Genomic DNA, 7,680 nt, shown 5'->3' with positions numbered 1-7,680 from the left:
GTCTCTACTAAAAATACAAAAAATTAGCTGGGCATGGTGGTGCGTGCCTGTAATCCCAGCTACTCAGGAGGCTGAGGCAGGAGAATTGCCTGAACCCAGGAGGCGGAGGTTGCGGTGAGCCAAGATCGCGCCATTGCACTCCAGCCTGGGTAACAAGAGCGAAACTCCGTCTCAAAAACAAAAACAAAAACAAAACAAAAAACACAGTAGGACATGGAACCAGTTCACTTATAGTGCCAAAGATATTTCAAGTGTAATACAATAGGTAATTGTGCTTAACCTAAAGTCAAATACAAAGAATAAGGATATTTTGGAAGGAAAATAACATCACTATTAGTTGCATGGTTTCCCCTAAAAAGCCTTTTATTTACAGCTTTTTCACTTGTTGAAAAAGGGTTTCTAAACCCCTGATTATTAGGTCCCAAACTGGCTGTGGATCAGAATTACCGCGAGAGCTTTGTAAGAAATGACAGTTCTCAGCCTCCAGCCCAGAACGGTTATGTTAGGAACTCTAGACGGGGCTTCCTGAAATCAGTATTGCTTGAAAATTTGACTGGCCTAAAAAAAAAAAAAAAAATCCCTAGCTATTGCTGTCTTTGGGAATCATCATGGAAGTATTTGGTTTCAGTAATTTAAATTAATAGGGTTTAGGGGTTCAGGTAAATGTATGCAATCTACCTAGACCCATACCTCCCCTAAACTATGTGTACCATATAAGAAGTAGGCTGGGCACAGTGGCTCACACCTGTAATCCCAGCACTTTGGGAGACAGAGGTGGGAGGATGGTTTTGAGGCCAGGGGTTTGAGACCAGCCTGAGCAACATAGCAAGACCTCGTCTCTACAAAAATAAAAATTAAAAAAAAATTAGCTAGGTGCACTGCTAAACACCTGTAGTCCCAACTACTCAGGAGGCTGAGGCAGGAGTATGGCTCAAGACCAGGAGGTCGTGGCTGCAGTGAGCCATGACTGTGCTGCTGTACTCCAGCCTGGGTGACAGAGTGAGACCCTGTCTCAAGAAAAGAAAATGGGAGAAGAATAAACGAAGCACCCACAACTTATCCCTTTCACAAAATTTTGAGACAGAGAAAACACACAAGTCATGTTGGGTAAAAAAACAGCAGCATTCAGAACCAGTGTGGAGAGCCACAGTGTGTGGGCGAGGAAGCGTGGATCCAGGCGTGGCCACATCTCCCCGATGACACCCATCCTTCCAGAATCAGATTCCGAGCAGAGTGGGCATCAGTCTCAGTGGGAACTTTTGTGGGCATATCCGAGTGCCGAGCAGGCAGGCAGTGCCAGGAGAAGCTGGGAATAAAGGCGTGGAAAGTGCACAGGGAATGGGCTTGAAGAGCCGTAGAGCAGGCATGACGTGCAGAGTGGCGGGGTTAGCCTGCAACACGGAGCAGCACCCTTGCTGGCCCCGGCTGACGGTGTAGGAAAGAAAGGAAGCAGCAGCGATGGGCACTCCTGAAACAAGGAAGGGTCTGAGAGCCAGGAGATCTGGTCACCAGAATCCCCGTGTTAGATACACTTATCACTTAGCAAGAGGACACCGTTGGGATAAAAAATTGGGAAAGCTACCCTAATCATTTTCCCTTTCCAGGGATTTGTCCTGTTAATAGTTCATATAGAAAAATTCAATTTTAAGAAAAAACATAATTATTGTATCCATAATATAAGGAAGAAAAAGAAAAATCAGCATTTCTCAATGGAAGGAGAAAACGCACCAGGAAAATGTCACTACAAGGTGGGAGAAATTGGCAGTACTTTCAACATTCATTTTGTACCTTAGCTAAGCAATGAGTTCACAAAGCAGAGGTAAAGGAACTCAGAGAAGAGATGGCTAGACAGTAAAAGTGTGTGAAATAAGAATTGACAGACGAAGAAAATTAATTTAAGGAAAAGACAAAATTATTTCGGAAATGAGACCAAAGTGCAAGGAGCCAAAGAAAGAGCTGATCCCACAGAAAGCAGAGGGGCAAAGTGTCCTCCTTGTCTAGGAAGGGTTTAATAAATGCTTGCTTAATAAATAAGTGACTAAATGAAACTAAAAAGGAAAAAAAGCAAAGAAAAAGAAACAAAGATAAAGAGAGACTTCAGTCTTCCAGTCTAGCATATAAGGAGTTTAAAAGTTGCTGTTGCATCCTAGCAAATAAGAGGCTCAACAAAGTGAAAACGTAACAGCTCTTCTTAGCTCTGTCAGAGAAGTGAGGTCACAGGGGCAAACTGCGGCACCAAAAACTGGTGAAACAGGTGAATGCCGAGAATTAGTGTCGTGCATCGCTTCACGTTGTGGATGTATTCTGAGAAACGCATCGTTGGGCAGTTTCATTATGCAGACATCATAGAGGTGCTCACACACACCTAGATTGTGTAGCCAGCTACACGTCCTGATGCTCTATGATACAGCCTGTTGCTCTAGGCTGCAAAGCTGTACAGCATTACTGCACTGAATACTGTAGCAATTGTAACACAATGGTGTTTTTGTATCTAAACACAGCTAGACATAGAAAAGGTACAGAAAAACATGCTATTATGATTATGTTCTGTGGGACTGTGTGTATGCAGTTTGTCGTTGACTGAAACACCGTATGCGCATGTGACCGCACAGCTAACAGGAGCGGCAGGCACTGTGGGAACCAGTGCTAGGGTAGGAGACTGAAACGCTAATGATGAATTGCAGGGGCTCAGTGTGGACAAGCCAGAGAGACAAAACTCCATGGGGACTCAGTCACGGGGGCTGTCACACTTTTGTGAGCCTACCTCTAGGAGCTCCACCAGGTCTTCATGGAATCCACATAGACCCATGCCTCCCCTAAACTGTGTATACAGTTTAAGAAGAAGGCTGGGCACAGTGGCTCATACCTGTAATCCCAGCACTTGGGGAGACAGAGGTGGGAGGATGGTCTGAGGCCAGGAGTTTGAGACCAGCCTGGGGAACATAGCAAGACCCAATCTCTACAAAAATAAAAATAATAAAAAAAAATTAGCTGGGTGCAGTAGTAAACACCTGTAGTCCTAACTACTCATGGGGCTGAGGTAGGAGGATGACTCAAGCCCAGGAGGTCAAGGCTGCAGTGAATGTCAGAGAAGACTACCCCCATGCTTCTTGTAGGTTCGGGGGAAGGAACCATACTGAATTCCATCAGAGCCTTCTGTTCTTGACAAGGCCTGCCCTCAGGGAAAACTGCTTTACCAGAGCCTCTCCTGCAAGGGGTTTATTGCAGCCCTGCCTACCCGGAGCAAGGGAGATGCCCAGCTCCAGCTGGCTGTAGCTTTCAGCATTGGGAAAGGGAGATAATCAGCTGCAGCTCCCACTAGCCATCCTAGCCAACTGAGGGCATGGGGATGGGAGGCACTGGAGTAGTTCACAGTCCAAAGGCACAGGCTGGCCAGAAGGTTGAGCCTGCTCACAGGTGCATGCTCCCCAGAACCTCCCACCACATCCCTAAGGCCTGTTCACCACAGCTATTACCTAGTGCAACGTGTACGCCTGCCAACAAGAAGTGACAAAGCATGATGACCTTTTTTGATTTTTACTTTGCCTGTTATCATTTACTTTAAAATACTGAAGCATTAAATATATATAACTATTGGTTTTTAGGTTCGTAGGTTTACTAGATCAGCATCCTGTTTTTAGAGATTTCTGAGCCAATCAGGGAATACTCATTTGTAAGCCTTTATAGTGATTATTATGTTTAAAATTTGTAGGTATTTAACTTTTACTGTTTCCTGTATGCTTATATTTTTCGAATATAGAAAACATCACTCAAGGAGATAATAAGCAACTCATGCAGAATAATTTTTTCAGAGCTTCCAAATATGCAACTTTCATATCTTTTTGACTCAGCGTCTTTAAAGAAATGGATAATGGTGAAAGACTTCAAAAAGTGTTAAGGATTAATTTGAAAGAGAAGTGATATACCCTGAATAGAAGAATCAAAGAAAGAAGCAGCTAGATATTTAGATAAATTTAAAAAGGAAAATGAAAAATAGTAAAAATCAGTGTAGGATATTAGACAAAGACTAGAATATTGAAGAACCTCAACTTAAATATAAAAGAAATGTTTAGTTTGGCCTTTTCATCAGCATATCATCTCTGTCAATACTTTTTCCTATAAAAGACTTTGGTAAATACATATTTATACTGTTTTTTTTTTTAACTTAGCTGTGATATTGTCTTCTCAAACCCAGACATAAGAATATGCTTCATTAAGAAGCTGTATAGGCCCTTCTCTGGAGACTCTCAGATTCATTTGAAGATCTGAGTCTGTTCTTTATCTAGAATGGAAAGGTTGGTGGGTGATGAACCACACGTGCCCTTTGTACTGGTCATCTTACTCTGTACCATGTGACTGCCCCAGAAATGGCAAGTTCACTCACCTGTTGGTTGGTCCATTGGCGGGTTGTTCACTAAAGAACATTGAAAAATTGGGAAAAACAGGAAAAAAAGATAGGAAGGAGATATAAAGTTCAGAAAAATGATCATTTGGGATAACACAGGAGAAATGGTTTTATGAGAAGTAAAAGAAGAAGATCCAAGTTAGCCAATGGTACAAGGGAGAATGAATATAACCTTGGAATGAATGAAAATTAACTGACAATGAGTAGGAAGTGATGGATCTTCCCTTGTCTGTAAGAGGTGTTAAATCACTGTGCCAGGACAAGTAGCAAGATAACATGTACAAACTTGGTTTCTGTTCTTTACTCCCTGATTTCTCTGTCTTGGTTTTGTTTTGTTTATTCATTTTTAAGAAATGTATGATATGTATTGTTTTGGTGTTACCCCTTTGGAAACATAGGATTTATGTAGAAGAAGGTATTTCTTGTAATTACCAATAATGCCCTGAACATAAAAGGAAAAGATAATAATGCTTTTCTTTTGGGGTGGGAAATTATTCCAGGCATAGCCCTTTTATACCTGCAGTTGTACCGGGTCACATGTGACCAGACCTACCTGCTCCGATCCCTGGATTATGTAAAAAGAACACTTCGGAATCTGAATGGCCGCAGGGTCACCTTCCTCTGTGGCGATGCCGGGCCCCTGGCTGTTGGAGCCGTGATTTATCACAAACTCAGAAGTGACTGTGAGTCCCAGGAATGCGTCACAAAGTGAGTTTTAGAACTGGAAACATTTTCTCCCAATTCCCAGTGGAAGCTTTTGCTGTAGAAAGATATTCAAAAAGGAAATTATTCTTTAGTTCATCCATTGTTGTAAACAGGTCTCTCCAAAATGTTAATCTTGAGCATAATGGTGGGATCATAGGCATTCCTTTTATCCAAGCATGTGTGTGCAGTAGTTGTGGGAGGAATAAATGTGTTTCTTTGAGTCATTTTAACCATCTTTCCTAAGCAACTTTGGGTTCCCTTCAGTGCATGAAGATCAGCTTACATGCTTTAGATTCACCACAATAACGAAACTGAACTTAGGGTCAACCTTTAAGTAACTAATTAGATATGCTAATGATGGAACAATTAGGGAATGTAAGCTTTTATTGCACCCATTGGTTTACACTCTTTCTTGAAGAAACAGAAATGAGGGCTCATTCCTAGGGCCTGGTAGAGTATCTGGCACGTGCTAGTCAGTTAATGTTTGTTGAAAGACAGAATAACTCCTGGGTATGGCGGCATGCTCTTGTAGGTCCATTCACTTTGGAGGCTGAGGCAGGAGGATTGCTTGAGCTTGGAAGTTCAAGGCTGCAGTGAACCATCATCCTGCCACTGCATACCAGCCTGGGCAACAGAGCAATACCCTGTCTCTAAAGAAAAAGAAAGGAAAAGACAGAATGACAATCTAATTCCCAAGCATTGGTGACATTACAATACCTTTTTTTTTTTTTTTTGAGACAGAGTTTTACTCTTGTTGCCCAGGCTGGAGTGCAATGATGTGATCTTGGTTCACTGCAACCTCTACCTCCTGGCTTCAAGCAATTCTCCTGCCTCAGCCTCCTAAGTAGCTGGGATTACAGGCATGCACCACCACACCCAGCTAATTTTTTAGTTTTCGTAGACATGTTGGCCAGGCTGGTCTTGAGCTCCTGACCTCAGGTGATCCACCAGCCTCGGCCTCCCAAAGAGCTAGGATTATAGGCGTGAGCCACCGTGCCCAGCCTACGGTACCATTTTTATTTAAATTTTAAATCACTTTGTTTTACTTCTGGATTTCAAAATAAAATTTTATGGTTTAAAATAGATGTAAAGATAAAAAATAACAGAAAGATGTTTGATTTTTAATTTTGACATTCAAAAGGGGACTAGTGAATTGGAGATGTTTTTGTTGTATTCTGGATTTGGAAGTGTTTTTTAAAATCATAGTTTTAAACTTAAAATAAATAACAGGGTAAGTGTTTCAGGAAGAAGTACTTTAGATTTCTCCCATGGGAAAAAATGAATTTTTCTTGTTGGTTAGACTTTTACAGCTCCAGAAAACGGTTGTCTGCCAAGAATCAGACCTTCCTGATGAGCTGCTTTATGGACGGGCAGGTTATCTGTATGCCTTACTGTACCTGAACACGGAGATAGGTCCAGGCACTGTGTGTGAGTCAGCTATTAAAGAGGTACTGTGGGGTATGGGCAACTGTGGGCATCTCTGTCATTCAAACCTATTTGCTAGCACTGAGTTATATGAATAGCTGGTCTCTGCTTCTAGGTGGCATTACTTTCTTAAAGCAACTCATTAAAAATAACAAGTAGCCTGGTTTTTTTTCTAGGGACATTAACCAAAAAAAAAATCTGTTCTCTTTTTCATCTTTTATTAATTCATCTGCTTTTACTGGAACTAAACAACAGCAGCTTTAGAAAGTTAGAATGTTTATTTCTCTTTCATGAGATGTCTGACCATTTCAGGCTGGTACGAGTGGGGACCAGCTGCATCTGTCTCGTTCTGCCTTATCCTAGGGGCATACCCTTATTTGCAGGACCAAAGCTAGTTAGCCCCGCAGCCTATGAAGGGAAAAGAGGAGGTGGAGGCAACACAGCTTCCTTGTTAAAGACTCCATCTCCAAGTTGCCCACTTTACTTCTGCTCCCGCCCCAGTGCCAGAACTTCATCAAGCGTCTATGTTCAACTGTCTCTAACTAGGGGGCCAGATGCCCAGCTAAAGCTTGGACTACTTTCCCAAAAAGGATGAGAGGAGATAGACATGAGGAAACAATCATCCCAGACATGATATTCTTTTGATCTAACTGAAATCCTTCATGCCACAGCAGAACTCATATCATTAGCCTTTCATAAATAAAGCAGTTCCTCTAGTCTTTCCCGGTAGGTGTATATGCTGCTCTTTTTGGAAAAATACTACAGCTGCGGAGCAATTACGGTCATGGTTGCTCACGCCTGTAATCCTAGCACTTTGTGGGGCTGAGGTGGGGGGATTGCCTGAGCTCAGGATTTTGAGACCAGCCTGGGCAAACGGGAAGCCCCGTCTCTACAAAAAATACAAAAGAATTAGCCAGGTGTGGTGGCGTGTGCCTGTAGTCCCAGCTACTCGGGAGGCTGAGGCAGGAGAATTGCTTGAACCCAGGAGGTAGAGATTGCAGTGAGACCAGATTGCACCACTGCAGTCCATCCAGCCTGGGCAACAGAGCAAGACTCCGTCTCAAAAAAAAAAAAAAAAATTAGCTGGAAATGGTGGCGCATGCCTGTAATCCCAGCTACTCAGGAGGCTGAGGCAGGAGAATCGC

At 42.6% G+C, this 7,680-nt stretch overlaps 1 protein-coding gene across 2 annotated transcripts in view; it reads left to right on the top strand.

Moving 5' to 3' along the window:
- LANCL2 (LanC like 2) overlaps positions 1–7,680 on the top strand; it is a 62,905-nt gene that overhangs the window by 26,207 nt on the left and 29,018 nt on the right. For both annotated transcript variants that reach the window (XM_017516420.2, XM_017516421.2), the window contains 2 exons: positions 4,906–5,113; positions 6,411–6,558. In XM_017516420.2, coding sequence (XP_017371909.1) covers positions 4,906–5,113; positions 6,411–6,558 — 356 coding nt within the window. The remainder of the gene's footprint in view (positions 1–4,905; positions 5,114–6,410; positions 6,559–7,680) is intronic.

Source organism: Cebus imitator, unplaced genomic scaffold, assembly GCF_001604975.1.
Source record: "Cebus imitator isolate Cc_AM_T3 unplaced genomic scaffold, Cebus_imitator-1.0 Scaffold586, whole genome shotgun sequence".
Taxonomy (NCBI): Eukaryota; Metazoa; Chordata; class Mammalia; order Primates; family Cebidae; genus Cebus; species Cebus imitator.
This window is presented reverse-complemented; position numbering and strand designations above follow the sequence as displayed.